At 37.5% G+C, this 27756-nt stretch overlaps 1 protein-coding gene across 1 annotated transcript in view; it reads left to right on the forward strand.

Moving 5' to 3' along the window:
- LOC148821781 (contactin-associated protein-like 5) overlaps positions 1–27756 on the forward strand; it is a 138329-nt gene that overhangs the window by 26884 nt on the left and 83689 nt on the right. Inside the window, exons 5-7 of the mRNA XM_088930790.1 lie at positions 12728–12992; positions 13770–13913; positions 15305–15476. Coding sequence (XP_088786916.1) covers positions 12728–12992; positions 13770–13913; positions 15305–15476 — 581 coding nt within the window. The remainder of the gene's footprint in view (positions 1–12727; positions 12993–13769; positions 13914–15304; positions 15477–27756) is intronic.

The raw sequence follows: 27756 nt of genomic DNA on the forward strand, positions 1-27756 counted from the left end.
AGTCCATAACAGGACATTTGATTGCTGATTGCCTTATGTTAAAGCATGACACATAATGACATGAGGGCATGCTTCTGAAAATTCCATCCCCATCCCCCAGGCAAAACTGTTTATTCTACATAACAACACAGTGGGGTGTAACACTCCTAGCCTTTGTGACAAATAAAATGTTTGTTAAAGAAGTGCGGAGCTGCATTACATAAATTGGCTGCAATGGAATATCTAAAAGTTATTTCCAAGCCGATAAGAAAAGACTCAATGCGTCTCTTCTATAACACTTCAGCTTACACATTATCGAAGTTCATTCATTATTAATATTATTAATAATATCTTCCATATCAACATTAAAATTGGAATGTTTTCACAATTGTAAGTCCACCAGTCTATTTTCTAACTGCTTTATCCAGGACAGGTAGCAGGCTCACCTACACTATTTGGTTACATTTTTTACAATTTTGACAGACTTCAGAATGCTTCAACTGGTGCTTAAAAATGTAACATAATGTGTACTGTGGTGAAAGAGCTATTGAGCACAAAACATCTTACCGCCTATGAAAAGATTTGCATATGTACTTTATTCTTATCTGTGAAATACAGAGAGAGTTTCACAAATTAAAGAGAGGTCTGGACATTAATAAGAATGCAAAGGTTGTGAAAACTGACAAATCACCCTAAACAAAATACAATTTAAAAATACAAGCAGCTTGAAATTATTAGTTGTTATTCATATTGTTAATAATGATCAGATACGTTATTATAGTTCAGTTTCAGCAGTCTTTTTAATACCGTTTTGTTATGCTCAATTATAATTATAATATATATGATTTCATTTTAAGGCTTGTTGTAAAGGCTTGTCTTTAATTGTCCCACTTGAATTAATAAGGTATTTTGAATTGACTTGAATTAAACTGGTTGAACTGGTTTTTACACCTACTGTTGACAGTATTCACGTTTGCCATTCATGTTGTTAATATAACTTTGAACATGTTGTGGTATTTAGAAATACCCCCAAAAAATTCAATATAATGTGTCCATAATATTTACTATTTTATTATTTTTTAAAAGCAATGTTTATCTGTTAAAGGAAAACTTGTGCCCCAAGCAGGAATGGAACGCGGGCTTCCAGAATGCAAGGCAGGCACCGAAGCCATTGTACCAAAGTGCCGCTCAGAAACTTAAGCTATAGCTGAAAAGGACAGGAAAAATGTTTCCAAAAGTAATCACGAGTGAATGAGTCAAATTGATGCAGATATTTACAAAGAAAGTGGACTACGGTAATACTTTGAGCTATATACTGGTAAATATATTTAGATCCTTAAACTAATATCGTTATTAATTTCTTACTTGGATTCCATATTATATTCCCTATTAAGCGTATTCTAAAAAGTATAAGGTGTTTTTTACTGCGATAACAAGGTTAAAACAGTATAGCTTTTTATAAAAAGTATCTACACTTAATATTGTAAGTGCAGTTCAGTTTATTGTTCAGTTCAATTCAGTTCAGTTTATTGTCATATGCACAAGTGCAATGAAATGCATATTTGCATGTATGCTCCAATACAAAGACATTAGGGAAACACCAAAAACATAAACACAGAACAGCGGCATCAACAGCAAAAAGTTAAATAACATACATCTTAGAAAAAAAAACCCATCAGTGTGAGCCAGTGGTACGGGTAGAGTTCAGTAATCCAGCAGCTTGTGGGAAGAAACTGTCTCTGAATCTGGATGTACGTGCCTTTATGCTCCTATAACGCTTACCAGAGGGAAGGGGGAAGAAAAATGAGAAACCAGGATGACTGATATCCTTAGCGATACTTTCAGCCTTCCCGAGACAGTGAGTTGTAAAAATGTCAGAAATAGAGGGGAGCTGTACTCCAATGATGGACTGGGCCAACCTGATCATTCCCTGTAACGCCTTCGGTTGGACAATAAGCTTCTGCCAAACCACACTGTAATAGCACATGTGAGCAGACTCTCAATAGGACACCTGTAAAATGTGGTACAGACAGTTGAAGATAGACAAATTTTTTTCAACTGTCTAAGGCAGTACAGGTGCTGTTGTGCCTTCTTTGTATCTCCAGTTCCATGCTGGGACTACGTTAAATCATTAGCGATGAAGGTACCCAGGAACTTGAAGCTGCTAACCATCTCAACAGCCACCATGTTGATGTGAAGAGGGGTGTGTTCCCCACCCTGCTTTCTAAAATCAATGACCAGCTCTTTGATTTTGTTGACATTGAGGGAGAGATTATTGTCAAAGCACCACTCTGCCAGGTTCCTGACCTCATCCTGTAGGCTGTCTCCTCATTAGCAGTGATTTGGCCAGTGATGGTAGCGTCATCAACATATTTGTAGATGGGGTTGGAGTTGTGTCTGGCCACACAATTGTGGGTAAACAAGGAGAACAGCAGGGGGCTAAGCACATAGCCCTGAGGGGCACCTATATTGATGGTCAGCGTGGAAGAAAGTTTTCCATCTACCCTCATAGTCTGTGGTCTGCCAGTCAGGAAATCCATAATCCACCTGCATAGAGTGGTGTTGATGCCAAGGTCATTAAGCTTCCTGACTAGTCTGGAAGGAACTATTTTGTTAAATACGGAGCTGTAATCAATGAATAGCATTCTGACGTATGCATCTTTATCATCCAAATGAGCCAGGGCAGTGTGAAGAGGTAGGGAAACAGCATTGTCAGTGGACCTGTCACACCGGTATGTAAACTGCAGGGGGTCTAAGTACTCAAGTACCATTGTGGTGTAAACTACTACTACCATACAGTTTGTATAATATATTTAGATTCCCAAATTAATATCATTCATGACGTTCAGAGACGTTATACTCCTGTTATTTTTATGCTCAGCTGCCACTTTCAATCAATTCCACTTAGCTCAATTTCCCTTTAGTTGTAAAATTCCATATTAAGCAGATTTAAACATGCACAGTACAGAGATTAAATGAAGAAATAGTTTCACTAACAACTAATTCACCACAAAGTGCCATCTGACAATCTTTTTGGCCAGCGAATCACGCATTGCAGTAGCCTGTAACTCAATTCCCACGGTATGGGGTTTTACTGCACATTTTGAATGGCTACATCTGTACATCTCTATATATTGTATAACTATATAATCAATTGAGAACAAATTCTGATTTACAATGACAACTTGCCTAATATGTATACGCCAATGGTATACAGAAAGATTAAAGAAAATTCAGCAAGAGAAAAAGAAAGAATTGCAGAAGGAGAACAATAAAAAATAAAAAAAGCTATAACAAAAGAGAAGTTTTACTCAAATAACTGTAAACAACATTAGAAAAACATGGATAGTTTCATCTTAATATTTAGATTCCACCTTGTTAGTGACAAATTAAAATGAGTGGCACCCGAAGTTCATATTTGTTCTTCAAAGGTTCAGTTTAATTAATGTATTACATTTTAAATTGTAGTATGATACCAAGACCTGCAATACATTATTTAATTATTAGGACAGGCGTTTTTCCAAATGAAGAGCTAATAGTTGATACCAGAAATCCTGCTGAATTGTTTTATAACCAATCTGCAAACTGGCCTTTATAGATGATAAATGCATTCTGAGTATAAAATAGTGTCACTGACAGGAATGTTTTCTAATATCTTAACAATATTATAAATACAGATGGAGGAAAATAGGGGGGCAAGATGGAAAAGATTAGCTTAGAAAGTTTGTGAAAAGTGAAACAAATCTCACAGATGTTACCCACTGTTCACAGTTTTGTAAATAATTATGAATTCATATAAGGGGGTTCATATCGAGATAAATACTTTTCAGCTTTTTCAGAAGGACTGAATTATCTATGGTATCAAAGCCTTAGATAAGTCTATAAAGATATTTGCACAAGTCTCATTTTTATTGAGCCATTATAATGTTATTAAGAACTTTCAAGTCTGTTACAGTATATCATATTAATGACCAAACTGAAAAAAAACAGATGCATATTGGATAAAATATAGTTATTGCTGGGCATCCAGAGTGGCTAAATTCAAGAATCTTGCCTGAGTGCAGGCTGATGCAGATGTCATGGTTCAAGACTGGGTCATGTCACTAGTGAGCATAACTATCATTCAAACTTAACGATCATTAAGTTTGCGGACGATACAACAGTCATCAGCCTGATCACAGATGGTGAAGAGTCTGCGTACAGGGAGGAGGTTGAAACCCTGGCAGCATGGTGCCAGGAGAACAACCTCTCTCTGAACATCAGTAAGACTAAGAAGATGATTGTGGATTATAGGAAACACCAGGGAGGAGATCACACACCTATCTACAGTATATCAATGGGACTTCAGTGGAGAGGGTCAGCAGTTTTAAGTTCCTGGGAGCTAACATCACAGAGGACTTAACCAAGTCTCACCACACCAACATCGTGGTCAAAAAAGCACGGCAACGCCTATTCTTTGTCCGCAGGCTAAAGACGTTTGGCATGCCATCACATATCGAGGCCAACTTCTACAAGTGCACTATTGAGAGTATCCTGACTGGTTGCATCACTGCCTGGTATGGAAACTGCTCCGCCTGGGATTGCAAAGTACTGCAGAGGGTGGTGAAGTCAGCACAGCTCACTACCGGCTGTGAGCAAACAAACATTCAGGATATCTACTCAGCTATATGTCTTAAGAAGTCCAGGTCCATTCTCAAGGACCCCAGTCATCCCAGTCACAAACTGTTTTCTATCCTACTGTCCAGTAAACGGTACTGAAGCATTCGGTCAAAGTCCAAGAGATTACGGAACAGCTTCTACCTCCAAGCAATAAGACTGCTAAATAGCCAACCTGCAGCTCCTTTAGGAAATCACCTGTAATGGCTACATGGACATACTGTTTTCACTGTACTGTGCATACTGCACTACTTGAACATAATATATTGCATACACCATGGACACATAGCAGCTCTATTTATACTGAGTTTTGTCTGTCTGTGTTTATTTAATTTCTATTACATTATTATCTATTATTATGTAACCTTATTTTTTGTAACCTTAATTTTGAGATTCCCACCCCCCCGGTGAGCTCATAGAAAAGACATTTCATTGCCAGCAACTACTGCTGCATGCTGTATTGTTGTGTATTTGATAAATAAACTTTGATTGATTTGATTGATTGATTGAGCTGTGACCAGGTGACTGTCACGCCCTCTGCAGCCTGAGGGCGCTCCTACTCTGTCCTGTCCCTAGTTTCCTGCCTGCTGCCCTTCCAGTCCCTCTCTTTCCCTTGGGCTATATATTTCCGGGTCTTGCACCCTGCCCTCGCTCAGCATTGACGTTCGGATGTCCTGAGACCCGCCTAGCGCCAGGTCGCCCCACGTCCGCTACCTGAGGGCATAGGTTTCTATACGGCACTCCTGAACTCTTTGCACTAACGAGCCTGGGCCTTTTTTCCGTTTCACCGCTACGCAGATGGGTCTTTATCCGCTCTCCTGCTCTCCACGGTTAGTCCCTTTGGACGTCCTTGACAGTGACTCAAGTGACAGTGCATAGTTGGCTGAGTTCTACTTAGTGTTTGATGGGAATAGTTGATCAGCACAGACTCTCAGGTTGCCGTGTTGTTGGTGAGGGATGAGTCTTTCTTCCAATCGTAATTGAACCACCAATAGTAGTTTTACTGCCTGTGACATGTTAAAAGATGTTGCTCAAAGGTGGTCATGCTGGAAGAGTCTAGCTATCATTATTTTCTCCTGTGTCAGATGTGGGTTTCATAACAATGAGCTGAGACATTGAAAACCCCTAACTGACAATTCCAAACCTGGAATAGAGATGCCAATAGTTTCATTTTACAATTACAGATTGCCTCTATCTGTGGGTATAACAAAAATAATTGAAGTGTTTACATTTCTATATTTAAATATATTCTATTTAAAAAGTGGTAAACTGAATCTTATTTTTCATTATCTTACAAAGGCAAGATCCTTTTTTCCACAGGGTAAGTGAAAGGGGACCAATTCTTTATAGCTCTCCTTTCATTTCTACCAGCAAGACAATGGCAGTACTTTGCTCTTGAACACAGATTTTATTCACCATGATATGTGAGAAATTACTTTTTAAGGTTTGTCAAAATGGACACAAATAATGAAATATTTCAGAATCTCAGCAACAAAAAAAAACATAGACTTTGTTATAAGGGATACCATTGCCTCTATGTCTGTAAGATTACAAAGAACTGTTGAGAGGCAAAGAACAGGAGTAACATGCTAAGGATAGAGGAGACAATAGGAGACTATTGTTTTATTTTGTTGTTTGGAAAGTACAGTCACAATATGCAAGAGAAATAAAATACAACCTGCATGGGAAACCAGGATATATAGTAAGTTTGTACCTATTACATTGCTGTACAGTATGTGAAGCAGGAAAGCTTAGAAGTCATGAAGGTCAAAGTTCTGAAATGACATAAATAATTTGATAAATAATCCTCACACCTGAAGAAGGCTCCACTGCTGAAACGTTGTGTTTTCTTTCTTCTTTTTTTCAGCATGGAATAAACCTATTGTTCTTTTGCAGCCTACGCATGCTAACGCAGCTACCCGCCTGAACTACTACATAAATAATTTGTGCTCCCTTCCTAGTTTTCAGAGCCTGGATTTAATGGATAAATAGGGCCACACTTGGTTTAATACCTAAATAGAAGGGATAAAGACAAGAACCCTTTTTAAGTTAAGGAAAAATCTCTTTTCCTACCACTTCAGTCTTTAGAGAATTTTAACAGAGTTGCCACCAGATTCATTTTACAATTACAGATTGCCTCTGTCTGTTTTTATGGATGGGTTCTCAAGAGCCTTTTTGTGCTCAATTAGTGGAAGCTAGTGAAGTAGAAAGTCTCTCACCAGAATCATTTCTCTCTGTGCTGAAAACAAGAATATCTCTTATAGACAGTAACATGCTGTAACAAAAACCTAAGAGGATATGGGGGTTAGATACTACTAAGTGAGATTATGTTGTCTGCTAACTCCCTCTTAGTTTAGGACCCTATAATTAGATGATTTAAAAAACTACACTTTATGGTGTACATTTATTTTACTGTAGTGATTTTACAATGTTTTGATGCTAAATAATGTGATGTACAAAACCCCAGGGATAATTTATATGTATTAAGATTATTTTAATGTTTTGTTTGATTCTTTATATTTGGCAAGAACGGTTAGTACTTTTGTGGTCCATAAAAAGGGAAAAAGACATCATTGTAGTCTCCAAATACTTTAATGTATCTACACAGAATATAATTAAATGGGACTATATAATTCAATATAATAATATATGTCTTGTAAAATAAATTAATTACTCTCAAAGTAATTTAAAATATTTAGCAAGGTTTCATGTTGAAATAATATAAGAATAAAAATCTAAAAGAAAGAATAAGAATTTTCTAAAGTCCTTTTCTTTGAGAAATTTTGTTTATGACTGCAATACAATTTGTATGCTTCAGAACAACTAGTCTTGTGTGCTGACCTCTATTTTGGTTATCATAATAACCAATGCACAGGAAGGAAATATTGCAGAGATAACAGATTCTCTGGGCATATGTTGTATTTAGGAGTCACATGCAGCTTTAATCTTTCTTATAAGCCACCATGTGAAAGGCATATGGTATCTCCTGGAAAGAGGCTACACATAATATTTTAATGTTTCTTTGCCTGTTAGACTACCTGACCCACAGAACACTAAGTAGATTGGATAATGGCTATTGGCAGAAGACTTCACCATTATTGAGCTTATCAGGCATGATATGGGCTCTGAGCAGGCTCTTAACTCAAGATTACCCCATCATAATGTACCCTGTGAAATATGACAGAAGAATCTGGAAAGAGAAAATGATGGCTGTGTAGCGTACACAGAGGCTTATTTCAGACAGAATGATTTCTTTTTGATATTTACAGATCTGCCCATTTTGAATGTTGTTGTCATGCTTGCTTTCATGTTGTATGTTTCCAGTTGTAGACACCAGCAGGATATAGTAGTGGCAGCATATAATTTTTTCTTTCCAGACCCCCCCCCACATATCAGTGACTACCCAATCTGCACAACCTTCTTGTTCACAGCTCCCTAAACTGCCCACAGCAACCATCCATACCAGACATTTTCCCCTGTAACAGAGTCTGCTGTATTACGTTCAAATATATATCCATTACAAACTGTCCAAACTGATAGTTCCCCATTACACCTCTAATAGCCACAATCTTTCTGGTCGTGGAGTGTTGTATAGAATGCTTGAACCATTCTTGATGACTGTGAAGCAAGGACATGTACAAGTCATTCTTACATCCTTTCTGATTGTAGTAAAAAAAACAGTGACCATTTTGTAGATACCATAGTGTATTGCATCTACGTCATGTCTTTAATTGTACAGATGGCCTTTATGAATACAGTTGACATTCTGTGCTTGTCTAATGTCTTCCAATTGTACTCTAAGCAATGTAGAGCTTGCCACTTCCTAGCTTCTCTTTTGTAAAAGTGCAAATGCCAGGAGGGAGCCTTGTAGGTCTGGCATACTGATTTCAGGATGACTTTTACAGTATAGGTTCAGACATACACAATTCAGACTAATATACATGCGGATTCTTAGTGGTCAAATAAAGTCTTTTTCAGAGTACAATGGGCAAAGTTGCATGTCTATAAGATGGCACATTGTTTCAAAAATACTTTCAGAACAATGCTGTAGTAGTTGGTTCCTTTTTACAATTCATGGTTTAGTCTCCAAAGTACATTGTAGGCTTTTTGTACTTTTTAACAAGCTCACTTTAAATGATTTATAATTGCATATGTAAAGCACTCCAGCCTTGTATCATAGCTATAACCATATCATATCTATAATAATTTACTCTACTCTCAAAACATGCCTTTTGTTCCTGACTAGATGGCAGTACAACATTAACTTCTTTGTATACTATGTCATGATTCAGTGCAATAATGGACTAAACCCAAATGAAAGAAAAGAAGAAAAACCTGGTATTTGTTTATTCTTATCTGCTACCCTTGGGTAACAATTTAGACAAATGTGTCTGCTCAATTCAGAAAACAAGCAACAGCAGAGCATTGTATTGCATAAATAGTTTGTTGCATTGTGGTGGAAGATTTTAAGTGTGATAAATCTGAAACAAGTTAGATGAGGATAAATAATAAATTACATGAGATATAAGTTTACACATTAGATGAATACATGTGTTTACACAATAATACTACCATGCCCAGTTCAGGTCCGACTCACATCCCGCTGTTTGCCCTGGCAACGGCAATATTCAAACTAGATTGGGACTTCATTCAATTAAGCCAACCCTTTTTCAATAAAGCTCTAGATTTCTAGTTCCCAATATCATTAATTAGAACACCTATTTGGTTTCTTCAAACCGCTGTATCGCTGTAGCTTCAATCTTTGGGTGAACGCTCACATCTCTCTAAAATATTTTTTTTCTTTTGCTTCCCTATTTGCCTACTTTCCTGCAATCTGTTTCATAATTATTTTTCTCTATTTACATTTTTTTTTCTTTTTAATATTTTTTTTCACTCCCTTTCTGGTTTCCCAATTTTTCTTTTTCTTGGAATTTTATTTTTTACTTTTTCCTTAGACAGTCCTTTAAAAACTGACCAAATTCCAGCCTGCATCATTTCTTACTGAATCTCCTGATCCTGAAATCTATCATCTTAAACTGCATACTGAAAATTGCACTTGGGCTTTGATCAACCATCATGCTGCTGCACAGTTTATGACCAACTGCATCATAACAAATACAACATAAGCCCAGAGAATCTGTTACCTTTATACTATTTTTTCTTCACTGTACATTAATTATTTTGATAATGAAAATAGAGTTTAGCACACAGTTAAAATGTCACTGGAATTACATCCAAAAGGTAAAAATGATCATGAGTAATGTAACATTATCGAATGCTACTGTATGTACTGGGAGATGGGAAAGATAACCATTTAAAAGGGGGGAGTGCCAGGTATAGTTCATTTAGTACTACAACAGTAAAAGAACCACCATGGATTTATCCATAACAAAAAAGTAAATGTGTAGACAATAAAAGGGAAAAGGCTGACATACTGTACTAAACAAGTATTTCCCTGAGGTATTCACTAAGAAAAAAAGTCAACATCAGGCAGTTAAGGACAAAGTTCTATATATAATATTAGTTTAGAATAAGGAGAAATATTTTGGGTACTAGAAGCACTCAATATTAATAAATGTCCAGGGCCTGATAGTAGCTTATCAATTGTACTCAAGGAAATGTTGAAATGTTATTTAGAAAACAACGACACAACTCTTCCAACAGTCCCTTAAGGCAGGGGTTTTACCCAGTGTGGCATTACAGGGGGTGTGTTCAGTGTGGAGACAGAGCCCCATATTAAGGGCAACGCATTGCTTTACCAACCACAGCTGTCTTGGCTAAGTAAGGACAAGCTGCAGCTGTTAGGGCCCTTTAAGGGCCTGTTAGGGCCCTGGAGGGACAAGCAGACCCCTGCAAGGGGAAAACCGTCCAGGTGTTTGAGGCCACGTTTTTCCTTCATTTTTTCTTTTTTTTTCTCCTGTCCCACCATGTATCTCCCACTGGTGTTTTTGGCCTTAATTTCTTCCAGTCTGGACCCCATTAGAAAGGGTAAAGTCCAGTAGATACCATTGTCCCAAACTGTTCTTTTTTTCCAGGCAGGACCCTGCATAATTGGGACAGTCCAGCCTGGATTCTAATGTGCAAAGTGGCACATTTTTATTTTTCCTTTTGGTTATTCCCATTTTGTGTTTTTTTTTTGGGGGGGGGGTTCGCTAGCCTCACTTAGCCCTCTTAGATGGGGTGTCGACTCATACCAGTGTTAACCATGGCTCCTACAACTCCCGCATTGTTACACCAGGGATTAGAGAATTGGTAATGTGGTACCCATTCATAAAAAAGTTGTGAAAACTGAACATTGACATTTAAGGTAATGGTAAATATGATAAGAACTAGAGGATCGCCTATATAGAAAAAAAACATTCTAGGAAATAGTCAACATGGATTTAGAAAAAGTAGGTTTTGCCTAGAAAAGTAATGAATACACATAGGGCATATGATGTAGTAAATTTAGTATTTCAGAAGGTATTATATAATTGCATAATATATATTATACGGTTATTGTATTGGCAACCTCCTAGGGTCATAGATAGGGTCACTGATACAACATGAAAAGTGCCTTTCTGAAAATTTCCTCCTATTAGGATATATATTTTAGAATATTTATAAATTCACCAAAGATTCAGAATTAATACAGGTAGGTTTAGATTTACCCACACTGAATTTGCAAATTGTAGGATAATACACTTTAAAATATAAATATTTTCTTAATTTATTAAGATTTAGTTATCACATTAACTCACTGTGCCACGGTCAGGAGATGAGTAATTTCCAACTCAGTCAGACACCGTTAAACTCGTGCTTCCTATAATGAAAACTTCCCTAATTAAAACTCATTTAGAAAAAAATAAATAAATTGCCAAAAGTAATAGTAATAATTGAAAACCCTAAATAAATACATATTTGCAATGTTACAGTTCTTTAAAGTAAATAGATTTAAAAGGTTCAGAGATAAAAAAAAGGAATATGAAGACTGCAGGGGCAGGCAAAATTAACTACATTCCCCAGGAGGCTCCTAGAGACCTTTTAAATTCAGAAAGTTGGGGCATCCTGAAGAGAGAGAATCCTCTGTGGGAAGACACAGGAGAAGGGAGAAAAGCAAGAGAACCCTCTGTGCAAATTAAGTGTGTGTGAAATGGGCACAGTTTGGAGAAAGAGAGGACCTTATGTGGAACTGGAGTCTGTGTGGCTTGATTTCCTCAGTTTAAATTAAGTTTATTTTTTAGATGCAAGTAGCTTAGCTGCCCAGCAATGATAGAAAGGGACTTCTTCAAGTTATCTAGAAGCTCAAAGAGGGGCTAAGCTTTTAAAGTTATATCTCTGTAAATACATAAAAAAGCACTTAGGCCTCCATTTCTATAAAGTTTTTTGGGACTTTTCTATAAAAAGATCATTATAATGCCCAATCCTCATGTCATCACAGGAGTAAAAAAATAGTTGTGCAGTCCAGATGTATCTACAGGCTTGTGATTCATGCTTTTCCCACACTGTTCTACACCCATCAATAATAAAAATTCCTCCCTTAATATTTTACATGAAATGTATATACATTAACAAAGATTTGTTTTAAAAATGACTTTTACAACAACTACAGTATATAAACATCTTACATGAATAAAGGTCAATCTTTTAATCTGGGACTTTAATCCACTAGTCAGAAGGGAACTTGGGAGACATTCCCCCATTTACATCCATTCTTATGAGGAATTTGTTTTTTTTTAATTTAGTTGTTTTTGAATTACACAGGATTTTTCATGAAAGCATTCTGTCTGTTAATTGAGAAACTGTTGTGTCAAAATCTCATTCTCTCATTCTCATTTTCATAGGATGATAACAATAAAATGTTCAGCTTTTAGCCTCAGGTACCAGGGTTTAATTTTAATTTGTATATTCATTGTAAAATAACTTGTAGTTTCTGTGTCCTAAATGTTAATGTTGTTATGTGCTGGTATAGTGTTTATGCTGTAAAGTAGATTAACAGAGATAGAGAAGGCCAAAAAATAGTAAAGCAGTAGAAAATATGTTTTTTTTAAGTTAGATATATTGTGTAAACAGAACATAACTCAAAGAGATTTTTTTACTTTGTTGTTCCCAGGGTAATGTGACTTTCTCCTGCTCGGACCCTCATTTGATTGCTACAACATTCCTTAGTTCTACAAACAGTTACTTGTTGCTACCAGCTGATTCATTAGGTGATGGCCTTTCTGTGCGCTTCCAGTTCCGCACCTGGAACAAAGATGGTCTCCTCTTGTACACAAAGCTTTCACAGGAGACAGAAAGCTTACTGCTCTTCCTCATTAATGGCAAACTGAGGCTCACTTATCAGAAATCCATGCTTCACAAGGCAGAAATCTCCACTGGTAAATAAAAAAACTAGTATAATCTTTTACTCTGCAGTATAATAAGATTATTTTAATGTATTAAATAAAACCCTCTAAAATGAATGTTCAATTTTGTTACTTAACTACAAAAGTAGTTTATATGATTGTGTCGCATAGCTCTTAAGATCTAATTTTCATTCCATGCTGTTTTTTTGTGTAATTTGCATACTCTTCCTTTTTTTCCAGGTGCCCTAGTTTCTTTCTACCTCATAAAGGCATACAAGATAGGTTAATTGGTGTCTTTAAATTGTTTCTTTGTTCTTATGTATATCTGCTTTGCCCTGCATTGTATTCGCTTCATATCCTACCGAGAGTTTAGCCTTTTATTCTGTGTAGAAAAAGTGGCTTTCTATTAAATGATGGATGGAAACACTTTAATGTTTAAGTTTAGTAATATCACATTTATCTTAGATCTGCTTAATTCTCTAGTGTTCTCAAACTAGAATTTCAGAGATATGAAATTCATATCTATTATATGGGCAAATTTATCATTTAAATCTAATGATGAGGTTTTGTTTAAGTGTAAAGTCTCCAATGTTTGAGGACAGAAAATGTTTATTCTGAACATTTTCCTACTTGCATCATGACAGAACTAATGTCTTTGTTATTAGACCTGTCATAGATATACCCCACCTTTAATCCAAGCTTTTACTATAGCTTCATGTTACATTCTCGCTCTGACAAAGCATAATAAATGTTTCTAAATGATCTCTTTCCTGAAATGTATAATGACCCAGATTCTGTTTTGTTTTGTAGGTCATAGTCTTAATGATGGGCTCTGGCACACAGTGAGTCTCAGCACTAGGGGACTTCAAATATCTTTGGCTCTTGACAATGAGCCCTCGTCTATGATGGAAGTCAATGCCCAGATTGACTCTGGAGACAACTACTTCTTTGGAGGTAAGAATTCTTTAAGTACCATCCATATCTGTAATCGTAATTCCCTCCTGGCTTTTCATGGAACCTTTTTTGTCTGTCAGTTTTGAAATACAGGATCTATAAATGGTGTACTTAGACTTGTTTATATTAAATCTTGAAAACTTAAATCTTGAGCCATAATTCTTAAATATACTAAATAATGAAATTCCAATTTTACCACTCTTAAAAGTGATTGATTGCTATATGGATGGATGTCATTACAGAATTTATAGAGGAGCAATAAATATGTATTAATATAGTTGTTTTGATTCCCTTTTGAGGATATTTATCAGTGTAAGGAATATATTGGATAGAGTGGCTGTGGGTATAAGTAGAGAAATGCTACCATGGATATTTTATGACAAAGTATGTGTGAAAAAAGCATAAAATTTGAGCACTTGAGTGGTAATGCAGAATCTGGCAAATAACTAATCTAATCTTTAAAATTATATAGTTTTTGTAAAAAAAAACAAACATAATGTAATTTAAAATGGCTAAGAAAATGGGGAAATAAACATTTTTTTTAAATGTGCTTTTGTTAATCTTGTCTTTGGGCATACTTTTAAAAATATCTTAGAAAAATATTTCACATTTTGATACTTGTACATTAATAGAAACATACGCTTTTCATATAGTATATTCAAGGCATTGAACATAACAAAAAGATCCTATTTGTTGTAGATTTGTTGTTCTTTTGCTGTTATCACTATACCAATATTCTGTCCATATGAAACCCAATGAGCAGGACAATCAGAAAGTATCTTACATGTCATAGAAAATGGATGGAATTTATAAGAGTCTTTAAAACTAGTTTTGCATTTCAAATCAGGAAGATTTTAATTCAAAATTACCCAAGTATATGAAGAGTGCCAGGGCATTTTGCCTGACAGATGTCATATAAACATGGCCCTCTGGGAGAGTTCTAAGTTAATCCACTTAATTTTCCACTTCATGGACATGGTGTTAAATCTGGTGTCTATATAAATTATCTTTGATAAGTAAAATATTTAAGTTTATATGTTATTCCAGGTTCTCTTGTTCACTTTCATGTTCCAAAGTAGGTTTACTGGTCTCTAAATCAAGCATGGCTCCTGTGTCCTGTCCAGCCTGCAGTTCTGCTGTGCTCCATGTTTCTGTTTTACTATATTTTTGATAATGGATGATGAAATGGAAAGTTTGGACTACTCGCATTCAATTGCCCACATAGAGATAGTAAATCCTTCACCTTTAATTGTGATTTTAATACCTCTTAAATTTAAACTCTGTAGAATGGTGGCCCATCAGTCTTTGTAGGTTTCAGTTTGATTTAAAATATAAATTTGTTGTTAATGGAAACAACCTTTTTTCAAAGAATATTGTTCCTTTCTTCACAGGTTGCCCTAATATCCTGAATGAACTTGGCTGTAAAAACCCAACACAGGTGTTTCAGGGCTGTATGCGTCTGATTTTCATCAACAACCAGCCAATGAATTTGCTCCATGTACAGCAAGGATTATTGGGAAATTATAGTGACTTACAGATCGACCTCTGTGGCATCAAAGACAGGTAAAACAAGCACAGTATAGAATCAGAACTAATTCACCCCATGTATAGTTATATGTGTGATATGGTACATGACTTATGGATACTGCCCACTTCTAAAATGTTGACCCATACTTAGTATGTTTCTAAAGAGTAATTTTATAATGTATGGTTCCATATTGTGGTATTATTAATTTTTAAAGAGAATCAAAAACATGTCTTTAATATGGAGTATTTGTGTGTAGTTTTTGTTTTTGTTCCAGTGAAATTATTTTATTCATGAAGCTTATTACTTGTCTTAAAAGGATTTCTAAAAAAATACTTATGAATAGTAGTGTGTGGTTGTTTCAAGGTATAGTAAATAAATATACTTATTTTCATTATGATTAAACTCTACAATTTTTATGATGTGCAAATCATATATGTATATAATCTTACATGTTTTTGTTGTAGTAGAAGCTTCCTTATTTCCTTTTCACGTATTCAGCTACTGTTTTCCAGTGGTCAAATGCTTTTGATGGAATTACTTGCTTTACATACATATAAAATTTTGATCATTAGATTATCCTTATTTTGTTTGTATTATCTTAGTAATGGCTTTATTAGCTTTATGGGTGTACATACAGATGCAGCCATTCAAAATGAGTGAGGTACACCACGGTACCATGCGATGGGCGTGTCGCATCATAACGCGGTATGATGCAGTGTCATATGACGTCATATCGGAAAGTATCCGGAATCACCTTGTAAAACTGCCAGGAGGAGCCAATAAAGCTTAACCTCTCATGTACAGCATTTGAGCTTTTAAATTTCAACTGTGTATTACAGCATGTTAATCATCAGTCATTAAAAAGATGGTATATTTTATGAAAGAAAGATTGCTCAGTTGGGCAAAAGTACACAACCTACCTTTATCACAAATATTTAAATTATGCATAAATATTTTATGCATCAAAGCCTTTACCGAAGATATTACTAATAGTATTAATAATGAATGACCTTGGACAAGCTGTGAACTCAAAGTATTACACTGGTCCACATGATTTGTAACCGTCATTTTAAATGAAAATACTTTATTTTTTCATCGACAAAAAGTAACACCACAGCATTTTGTTGATCTAACTAAAAAGGACGGGACATTAGCTAGCCAATATGATAATGGAATAAATTACTTTTTTTGTTTATTTCTTTAGCACATTTATTTGAACATTTCCATCGATTGTACAAGCACTGAAAAAACTGTTCAATCCCTAGTTCATCAGGCATTTTCTTTTAGTATAACAGACATAAAAACTCCCTTGCTTTTAACAGAGAGTTTCATGATTTCTAAAAACGAAAATGATTTAAACTGCGACACTTTTATCATTCAACGAGAGCTCAAAATATCACAAGGATCCTCAAGAGATCAACAAAGACAACAGAAAAAGATATGTGTATCAGATAGTGTACATGAGAATCCAAGCTTTTTATCTATGCTAAGAAGTAGTCTTTAAAATTTCTTCATCACACAGTGAAGTCAAAATTCTGGGATGTGCCTATATGTAGCCTGGCAAAGAATAATCAGCACAGGACACACTGGCCACTAAACCTCTGGCCCCTGCCCTCTCCATCCGTTATCAGCCTCCTTGGACAGCTGTCTTCACCACTACCGTATTTTATGCACTTCACTGCTTTACTATGAGAGTCAGAACCACCAGACTATCAGAAACCCCACTCCTGGTACCAAAATTGTGTAGCCTGGCAAAGAATAATCAGCACAGGACATAAATATATTTTTGGGGTTCTTTATTTCTAGGTGAGTATGTGGTCTGATCTGTTCTTAGTTTAAAAAATAAAAAATAAAAAACAAAAGAAATGATATATAATGATATTTTTATCTACACAAAATACTGCAGTGGTTCTTTCATGCAGTGCGTGCAGAAATAGGCCGCTCACAGGCTGCGCAGGTCACCTCTCGGCTCTACCCTCACTGAGAACATTACAACTCTCTGTAGTAATTTTGGGTTCTTTTTAACGGTAACTCACTGCTTCTTAGTCCCTACTGCCCATGTGCAGAACGCTCAAATCAATCAGGAACTAAGATACACCGCGAGCTAAGAGGTAGCGCCATCTAGTGGATTTGGCATAACAGGCCGCTATTCACCACTAGATCACATTCTCCCCTGCTGCATAGTCAACGTCCCGGTGACTATCAACCCTTCACCCCCTTGACTGCCTCCCTAAAAAGGACAGCACTTAAGTTTGTTATCATCTGGGAAAAGACTTCTGGAGTTAAGGAGATCGCATTACAGATAGACTTGGGTTCATGAAAAGGATTAGTGTGCACCCCAGCATTGGCTCTACGACTTCTGCGTGGAACAGGAGTAGGTACATTTACTACACAGTCCCTAGGAGAGAAGTTGGTAGTAGGCGCAGCCCTAGAAGGCTCGGTGCCAGCCTCAGTCCTAACCTGTACAGCACCTGTTGATTCAGGAGCAGGTTCAAACCTAAGAGGCTCAGAGAACACTTCTGATTCACTACCACAGGGATCCTCAGCACTAGCAACATCTAATGACTCAGGGAACACCTCCTGAGTTAATCTTGGAAGCGAAACCTCCTCCAACACTACAAACTCTTTCCGGAGACTCAGAAAGGACCATAGGCTCAGAGGACAGAGGTTCCTGTGGGGGACCGGTTTCTAACATACCTGGGGGCTGGGACAGGGCCCACACATGGTCTTCAATTAACCTTGTGTACCCACTTTATAGGACCACCTTCCAATGGTTCCACTGCGTGTGTCGTACCCTGCACCTCTACCACCCTATACACAGTAGGTCCCCAAGCATCCTTTATCTTATTTCTGCCCAACGGTCTGTGTCTCAGATAAACCAGGTGACCTACACTGACTGGGGGACAAAACACTTTGTCTTCTTCCAGTGCAACTCTTTCCGCAGCTTTTTGTTCTGCGTACTCTTTAGCTCGGGCATGTGCTTCCTTCAACCGTTCCTGGTGGACCACCAGCCAATCATGTCTGTTATCCAGCACCTCCTCCTGGCCCAGTCACGCATCAACAGGTAAGTGAGGATGCACTCCTTACAGAAGGAAGTAAGGCGAATATCCCGTACTAGCGTGAGGTGTCACATTGTAGGCATAGACTAACTCCGGCAGATGTTCTGGCCAACGGCGCTTCTTCTCAGGAGGCAACGTGCGTAAAAGGTCATGTAGGGTCCTGTTGAACCGTTCACAGTGTGGGTTTCTTTGAGGATGGAAAGGACTGGTGCGTGTTTTCTTCACTCTGTAAAGTTTACACAGTTCTGCAACTACCTGACTCTCAAAGGTTTTTCCCTGGTTACTATGCAACCTTTCAGGGCATTCAAATTTCATAAACCATTCTTTCAGGAGGACTTTCGCTGTAGTGTCTGCCTTCTGATCATGAGTCGGGAAAGCCTGTGTAAACGTGGTAAACACGTCAGTAACTACCAACACATTCTCCCGCCCATCAGAGGCTGGCTCGAGGACTGTGTAGTCGACAGCGACAACCTTTAAAGGCCTAGTAGCTATGGTTTGATGGGTGCCTGGATTTTTGGCTGTGGCATTTTGGTCAGGATACACCTTTGACACTTCTTGACCCACGGTTCCACATCATTATACATGCCCACCCAAAAGCATCTCTGTCTCAACAGATTCTGAGTGCATTCAATTCCTTGATGACCCATCCGGTCATGTACACTTTCCAATATTTGATCTTTCATACAATCAGGCAGGAGGAGTTGGAAACATTCACCAACATGAGGATCTTTGATCACCCTGTACAACAGCCCATAACGCTCTCGCACCCGATGCCACTGTTTCAACAAAGACAAGGTATATTAAGGCAGCTTTGATCTCTCCTTATTCCCTGGTTTTCTCTGCTTATTCCAGAATATCCAGAAAGCACTGAGAGAGGGATCAGCATCTTGAAACCGACGGAGCTCCTTCTTTGTATATCCTGGGAAAGTTTGGGTGTTACTCTGTGACTTGTTCAAGTTATCACAATCCACTCCCTCTTCCAAAACACGGATCTGTCTTATTTTGCAGCATTTCATACCGGCTGCCACCAGGGGTGTGCCTCTGCTGACAACATTACAGATAGCCACACAATCATCATATTCGACATCATCATGGTCAGGTTTAGGCTCCCCTGCAAATGGCTGCCTAGAGAGGGCATCAGCAGCAGTGTTGCAGCATCCTGGGCAGTACTTTATTTTAAAATCAAAAACAGATAGTTGAGCCACCCATCTTTGCTCTATTGCACCTAGGTTTGCTGTAGAAAGATGACACAAAGGGTTGTTGTCCGTTATAACGACGAATTTAGATCCCAGGAGATACCTCTAAATTTTTCTGCCACAGCCCACTTAAGGGCTAGTAGTTCTAACTTCATGCTACTGTAGTTCCTATCGTTCTTTTTGGCACTGCGAAGACGCCTACTAGCATATGCGATCACCCTTTTCCTATCTCCTTGCTATTGGGAGAGAACTGCACCTAAGCCAAGGCTACTTGCATCAGTTTCCACAATGAAAGGGCAGGTGAAGTCAGCATAGCCTAACAGCGGAGCACTTGTCAATTTATCCTTAAGCTTTTCAAAAGCACCTTGACACGGCAGGGTCCATGAACTGCTGAAAAGTTGCTTGGATCTAGTTGGATTGCCTTCTCTTAAACAGGAGTTGACTACATCGTAGAGAGGGCCAGCGATTTTGGAGAAGCCCTCTATAAACCTTCTATAATAACTGCAAAAGCCTATAAATGACTGCAGCTCTTTGACTGTGCTGGGTACCTTCCACTGTCTTACTGCCACTGGGTCCGTACCTATGCCATCTGCAGATATTTGATGGCCAAGGAACTGCACTTCTGACTGGAGGAAATGGCTCTTTTCAAGCTTAACCTTCAGCCCAGTTTCCTTCAGTCGCTTCAGCACTATCTCTAGCCTTTCTAGATGGCCCCCAAAATCCGGAGAGAACACCAAGATATCATCAAGGTAGACTAGCAAGATCTGGAACACAAGGTCATGCATGGTAGCTTGCATCAATCTAAATGCAGTTTTTTGTCTGTCCCTTTCATGCATAGCGACTTGATGGTAACCACTGGCTAGATCGATCGTCGAGAAGAACTTGGCACCGCAGAGTGCGTCAAAACTTTCATCAATGCGCGGTAACGGGAAAGCATCATGCTTGGTCTTTGCATTAAGCTTCCTATAATCCACACACAATCTGAGGGTTCCGTCTGTTTTCCTGACAAAGACTATTGGCAAAGCATAAGAGCTGGTGCTCTCCTGTATTACCCCTTTCTTCAAAAGTTTGGTTATGTGCTCCCTAACCTCTTTGTACTGGTTTGGCGGAATTCGGCGATATTGCTGGGTGCATTGTATGTCATCCGCTAGGTGGATCTCATGCTGGACCTTGTTAGTATAACCAAGATCTTCATCTTCAAGGGCAAATACCTCAGCATAACTGACTAGTAAAGCACCCAACTTTGCTTGTTGTTCGGGGGTCCCACCCACATCAAGCTTATCTAGTATCTGTTGTATACTATTTTCCAAGGCACAGTCTTTTTGCTTACAGTAACTTGCTCAACACTAGCAGATACATGCTGAAAATGTACCTCACACTGCTGGATACTGTCCATCTGCTCGACTGGGGACAGAATACCTAACTTGGTTCTTGGCCTGAGCCAAACATCTTCCTGTGAGAAGTTTATGACTTGTACTTGCACCATATGACTGTGAGAGGACACAAGCATAGGCATGACAATCAGGCCACCCGGCAAAGGCACATTCAAAGGCTCCAACAGCATTTTTACATTGCTTTCTCTCATGGGTCTGAGCCTTTTAGCCAAGACAGTAGCTACTGACATGGCAGGGACATGGACAGCGTCCCTCCCCACTACACGTACCACAGATGACTTTTCAATTAGGTTCACTTTATGCATCCGCTGAAACGTTATCCTCCAATCAGAATCCAGCTCGCCACCCAGTGCAGAATCAAACTCAGCACAGACCAGCTGTCTGCATTTGCTGATAATATTCATGCCTATGAGGCCTGGGACAGAGGAATGATAATCTTTTGGCTCCTTTACCACCAAAAACCCACAGTCTGATATCGTCATCCCCATTGTCTCCACATCCAATTCAAGATATCCTAGGTTGGTTAGGTATTTCTAAACCATTTGCAGCAGTTAACTTAAGCCACCGTGATATCGACAGCATGTCTTCGTCTTCGATAAGTGTTCTCTGAAGAAACTCTCTGAAATAGTACTGACCTGGCTACCAGTATCTAATAGACATGACAGAGTGACTCCCCCAATCATCAGGTCTACAGTAGGACATCTGCCCACAGCATGTTCCAGTAACTTTCTACGATCACAGTCAGGTTTGCTTGAGCCTATGGTTTTCCCCCGAATCGCCTGGCTCGTCACAACCGGGGGCTCTCGTTTTCCTGCACTACAGGGATATTTAATGATGGGAGGTGCTTCTGAGCACAGTGTTTTGCTATGTGCCCCACCTCTTTACACTTAAAGCAGATAGGCTTGCCATCCTCCGTAAACTTGGGTTTAACTTTATGTTTGCTTGCAGTTTCATTACTGCTTCTCTCCCTCTGCATAGTGAGGTCTCTGACAGCATTAGTCAACTCCCCGATAGCTTTACCCTGCTCTACCACTACTTTAAGGACATCTTCTAAAGTGAGCGCTTTCTCTCTGTGAGCATCAATAGCAGAGCATTGTGTCAACCCATCTGTGTTACGGCTTTTAAATGCTTTGGAACTACAGGGCTTGTCTTCCAAAGTCCACATAACTGCTTCATCCCGTACGTCGATGAGAGTAGACTCTGGTTTATCTCTGATAAACTTGCGAAGCTTCCTCCGCAGAGATAAATCCCTAACCCCCTCTATGAACTGATCTGATCTATGAAAATAAAGCTATGATTGGATAGCTCGCTTCTCATCCGACACCGCATCAGGTGATACCTTTAACACAGCGCCGAGCATGCAAGAGATAGAGTGAGAGTAATTGCAAAGATCTTCCCCCTCCCTTTGCTAACAGCCATAAAAGGCAACAGTTGGGAAATACTGCGCTTCTCCCTGAAAGCATGTCTGAGGTAACTGAATATATCACTGACCTGTCTAGATTCACCACCCATACGTAATCATACTTCTTCTAGGTCCGGACTCTTCAACAATGATAACACAAGGTCAAACTGCTCAGCAGGGGTCAGCAGGGCACTATAACGGACAAGAGAGATTGTCCATTATAGTGGACATAAAAACAAGAGTTTGCTGTGGCGTTATTGGAAACCCAATTTTAACACAAATCGCCGGCATTATATCCTAGAAGACACAGACCGGCGCCAGTGGGAGCGTAAAAGAAAATGCAGACGAACTAGGGATTGGAAAGTTTCCAAGTGCTTGTACAATCGATGGAAATGTTCAAATAAATGTGCAAAAGAAATAAAAAAATAATTTAATCCTGTATCATATTGGCTAGCTAATGTCCTCTCTTTGCTAGTTACCTGTGGCTGTGTTTCTGCGTTGCGTAGCAACGAGTGAGTATATTCTCAGGCAGAGGAACGTAAACAGCTTAATTTCCGTGTTAAATCATTTTTAAAAATTAAAATTCATTCTATACAGCAATCGCATATTTGGGGACCGTTTCATAAAACTTTGATGCTTAAAATGTTTAGGGAGAAATGGAAGACTGGTGTGTATTTTTTCTTTAAACTACCAAGACCAGCCATATACATTACAGTTTACAAACAGTAATATGTTTATGTTCCTAAATTAATATCATTTATGACTTTCAGATGCGTTATGCTCCTCTTCTTTTTATGCTCAGCTACTAAAATTTCCCTTTAGTGGTAAAATTTCATATAAATATTCAATACTAAGCGGATTAAAATGTGCACAGTAAAGAGATTAAATGATTAAATCTTTTCACTACTGACCAATGCACCATGAGTGCCCCTGTCGGTCATTTTGGCCAGCCAATCACTTACCGCGGTAGACTGCGGTGGCTTGTGGGTACAGATCCAACCATTCAAAATGAGCAAGGTACGTTGCGTTAAAACACGGTGGACGTGGCACAATATACCGCGTCATACCGCTTGTTTTTTTAAATAGGATAATTTTATCTGGACGCACCTTGTAAAACTGCCAGGTGGAGCTAATAAAACTTAACGTCTCATATATAGCATTTGAGGTGCTGCCAGAAAACGCCCAGTTTCGAATCCCGGTCACTGCTGAGGAATAATCTTTTTCCAATTAAGAATTTAAGAAGAAGTTGTATACTCTTTAGACTTTTAATAATTTTAAACTGTGTATTACAGCATGTTAAACATTAAACATTAAAAAGTCTGTATATTTTATAAAAGCAAGATTGCTCAGTTGGACAAAAGTACACAACCTTCCACCTTCATCATAAATAATTTAATTATGCATACATATTTTATGCATCAAAGTCTTTAAATTGATAACTTACAGTGGGTTCGGGTTTTAACGTGCTTCTTCTAACATTATTAAACTTATATTTTGTACTTCACAAAAAGTTATAATGTTTTATCCTTTTCTAAGAATACATAGTAAGAACACCACTTGCTGTTATTTGGAAAAAGATAAATGTTGTAGAGATTTAGCATCACTTGATAGTTATATTAATATCGTGTAGCTAAGCAGCTAAAGTATCACAAGTGGACATTTTGGAAACGTTTTGACATTCGTTTTTTTTTTTAAACTTCTATTGTCCTTGTAGTGGTAATGAATACTGTAATGTAGTGAGCTGCACCCAGGCGGTTCAAAGCGCGATCAGAGCAATACTTTCGATCTGTTTCTTATATAGCCGAATGCATAAAATAGTCCAGTATTATAGCTTATTCTGAACATGATGTGTCTCTTTCAGGTTTACATCCGAATTGAGAAAATCTATATTTTGTCTTAATCCAAATGTCAGCAGCCAACAATTTAATGTGGAACTGAAAAAAAAAAGTTTAAACTGTACTATATAGTACACCACCTGGAATTGAACCCGGTCTGTCAGCGTCATTCAACAGGGAACCAGCTGGATGAATTATTATATGCGATGGTTCTGTGCTTAAGGATTTCTTCATGGAAATCTTTAAATTAAATGAGGAAGGGGGGAAGGATTAATTTTTACAATTGTCAGTAATTGGGGAACAGCTTATCAACATGATGGCCAAACATTTTTTTTTAATTTCGAAAAACCAAATAAAAAATAAGATACAATGATGTGTTCCTGCCTAACTCAAACATTGCATGACTTTAAAAGCTGTAAAAAACAGCTTTAGATAGTTAAAAACTACTTTAAGATTTTAACTTTTTAATTTAATGCTAAAAATACTTGAATTTCATAAAAGTTGTACTGATTTTTTAATACCTCTTGATAGTAATATTAATATGGAGTCATGTAACTAACAGCTAAAATATCACAGGGGGACATTTTGGAAAAATTTGATATTGGAATATATTTGGAAATATTATTGTCCTTATAGTGGTAATAGACTGTCATGTAGTGCGCTGCACCCAGGCGGTTCAAAGCCCGATCAGACAATTACTTTGTTTCTTACATAGACAGATATATAAAAATAGTCCACTATTACAGCTTGTCGTTGGCTACGGTGTGAGTGTGTGTATCTGGATGAATTAATTTAAGTGATGGTTTCATGATTTAGGGAAAAGGGTTATATTTACGTGTTGTGTATCGTCTCTTCTTATATTTGTAAAAACATTCCAATTTAAATGCAATACAGAATACATTATTAATTATATTGTAACAAATTCGGGTTCTTGGGCTTGTGCTCTCGCTGCTCCTGTCCTGGTTCATCCTTCGAACACGGGTCTCCTGCGTCATTCAACAGAGTTGTTTCCAGCTGAGCTAAAGACCTTCTTCAGCCTATACAGCCAACATCCCTGCTATGCACAGGGGAGTAGAGGGCTGTACTGTCACTGCACTGCAACCCGCTTGTACCATCTGTATGCCTGCTGTTCGTTACAATGTTAATAATGAATGACCATGGACAAGCTGTAAACTGAAGAGTTAGAGAAGACACTTTGAGTCTTGATCTTTTCAGCTTGGAATTTAAACTTGACAACGATTCTTTTGGCTATATTTTTTACATATCCGGATGAGTAAAAATAGATTGGATTAATAACTGGAGTATGAAAAGATATTTCACACATACTTTGAAACCATATGGCTTTGGAACAACAGGTGGAGAGACCCGGGTGGGGGGGGGGGGGGGGGGCAGTATTTTGATTTTCCTGCGCAAACCGTATTCGCTTCAGTTTTAATACACTGTACAGTATAACAGTATAAACCAAGTTTTTTTATGTTTGTAATCGCTATTCTTGCAAATACATTTTGTATTTAGTTTGCTTCTGTGTGTTAGCTGGTGGACAAAAGTTCGATGTGAAAATTCTTCCACAAGGAGTGTACCCTTAAAGCGGAGAAGAAGACACCAAACGTTTTTGGCTCAGTATGTCACTGAAGCCATTTCTCTTTGGCATTTTAGTCAGAGAGGTGGGAAGACAACTCACCCCTCCCCCTTCCATCTGCCTGCCTGACCTGTTCCCATTTTTAACCATTCTGTGTCCAAATATCAGTGTGTGAGAGAGAGTAGGGAGAGACAGAAAAAAAGTTAACCCTGGTTTAATTTTAAATTATATTTTACCTTCAATTTTTATTTTATAAGTTTGTATTTTACTTATTTTTTGATAGTCAGATTTAACGTATGTTTGAACACAGTCTTGCTAATTAATGTTTTAAAGTTGTGGAAGTGCAACAGTTTATCACAGTGTGAATTTTAATACTAATTATTGATTACTAATAGTTTATGCACCTGACACTTTAATTTAGATGTATATAAAAACATATTGAACTGTGACAGAACATTCTGAAATAGAATCGAAAATAGTCTGTGATATTTGTGTAGATGAAACTTTTCTCAAATTTATTTTTAAAAAATTAAAAATGATTAAAATTTATAATCTTTCCATGTGTAATGTCATTAGAAAGTACAATAAGTCTATACAATAAGGGTGAATGAGTCAAATTGATGCAGATGTTTACAAATAAAGTGTACTACTGTAATAATTTTAGCTATATGAATATAATAATGTCATTATTAATTTCTTTAGATACGTGATTCCATATTATATTCCCTATAAATCAAATTCTAAAAAGTATGCATTTTTTTACTCCGATAATGAGCAGAAGTATTCATGGAAAAGGTTAAAACATTATAAGTTTTTATGAAGTATATAAACTTAACATAGTCAGAAGGAGCACTTTTAAGCTTTTCCAAAATAACCACAGTATGTAACCGAATGAAAGACTTTGATGCTTAAAATGTTTATGAAGAAAGTGGAATACTGGTGTGTATTTTTTATTTAAACTACCACTACCAGCCATATACAGTTAACATAATATGTTTATATTCCTAAATTAATGTCATTTATGACCTTCAGACATGTTATACTCCTCTTCTTTTTATGTTCTGCTACTAAAATTTCCCTTTAGTTGTTATATTCCATATTAATATTCAATATTAAGCGTGCACAGTAAAGAGATTAAATGAAGTAATCGTTTCACTAACAACCAATGCATCACGAGTGCCGCCTGTCGGTCATTTTGGCTGGCCAATCTTATATTGCGGTATACTATGCTAAACTGCAGATTATTTTGCACAGTATGGGGTTTTACCACACATTTTGAGCGGCTGCATTTGTACAGAATGAAGGTAAAATTCACACACATGATTAAATATTAGGTAAATATGCAAGTGTAACGCTGTTTATTGGCAAGATCAAGGGAAAAATAAAGTTCAAGTAGTTAAATGTTTGTATTTTTTTGTACATGTTGATTTTGTATGTGCTTTGTGTACTGGCATTATTTCTTCTATCAAGTTGTCAGTAGGATGAAAAACAAGCAGAGCAGTCAAGACTGGCTTGCGTATGTGTAGTACATCAAGGTGGAAATATTTCATTATATAATTTTTAATTTAAGAAATAAAATGTTCTTAAATATTTTGGTATAACACATTCTTCTGTATGGTAGCTGAGCATGGGGAAGAAATCTGCCTGTTTTACCTTTTGAAACCAAGCAGTTCCCTGTTTTTGGAGTAACGGTGGTACCTCATCCCGGTCAATCTTCTTTTTACTGGCAAGTTGACATAGAAATAACCAAGGCCATCTCTCATCTCTCACTCTGATGAGAGCTTCCCCTGCTCTTGGTGATCTGAACGGTTAATATAAAAACCCTCTACTCTTAAATATCTCACTCCAAA

Source organism: Atractosteus spatula, chromosome 13 (genome assembly GCF_055471065.1).
Source record: "Atractosteus spatula isolate fAtrSpa1 chromosome 13, fAtrSpa1.hap1, whole genome shotgun sequence".
Classification (NCBI taxonomy): Eukaryota; Metazoa; Chordata; class Actinopteri; order Semionotiformes; family Lepisosteidae; genus Atractosteus; species Atractosteus spatula.